The sequence below is a fragment of the Triticum dicoccoides genome, chromosome 4A (genome assembly GCF_002162155.2).
Source record: "Triticum dicoccoides isolate Atlit2015 ecotype Zavitan chromosome 4A, WEW_v2.0, whole genome shotgun sequence".
Lineage (NCBI taxonomy): Eukaryota > Viridiplantae > Streptophyta > Magnoliopsida > Poales > Poaceae > Triticum > Triticum dicoccoides.
Genome location: NC_041386.1, coordinates 524,978,583 through 524,979,087, shown reverse-complemented (window position 1 = coordinate 524,979,087; position 505 = coordinate 524,978,583). Strand labels below are relative to the sequence as shown.

The 505-nt window shown below is 58.2% G+C and overlaps 1 protein-coding gene across 1 annotated transcript in view; it reads left to right on the top strand.

Annotated features, from left to right (window-relative positions):
• Positions 1–320: 320 nt before the first annotated feature.
• Positions 321–505, top strand: part of LOC119286528 (cleavage stimulating factor 64-like) — a 5,874-nt gene continuing 5,689 nt past the window's right edge. Inside the window, exon 1 of the mRNA XM_037565909.1 lies at positions 321–505. Coding sequence (XP_037421806.1) covers positions 463–505 — 43 coding nt within the window. The 5' untranslated portion in view covers positions 321–462.

The window sequence follows — 505 nt, the reverse complement described above, 5'->3', positions numbered from 1 at the left end:
ACACAATGCAGCTGGCAAACAGCGTGGTGCGGGTGTGTGGGCAAATTCTTCAACGCCCACACACCAGCCCCGTCCTACGTGGCACACCAAATCCACTTTTTCGTGCCAAGATTCGTGCAAAAGACAGTGAACGACGATCCAGGCATGTGGGCGAGTTGGGTAACGCCCACACGTGTGGGCAAGTTGGGTGGGCGTTAGTGTTTTTGATTTTTTTTATGATCAGGCCTTCATTGCAATCCTGCTGTTGGTTTAACTCTGAAGTGAGCACGCAAACGGAAACGGAAACGTAACATCAATATAAACGAACACCTGGGCACCGAGACCGCGGAAACGTATTCAGACCAGGCCAGACTCGCTGGAAATAGCGAGGCAAGCCGCGAACAGCAGCAGCGCACCACCGCCTCCGGTCCCTACCCAGCCGCCGATGCCGCCACGCGCCGCCGCCGGCGATCTCAGCTGAGCATGGCGGCCGCCCCCGCGGGCCCCCAGAACCGCTGCGTCTTCG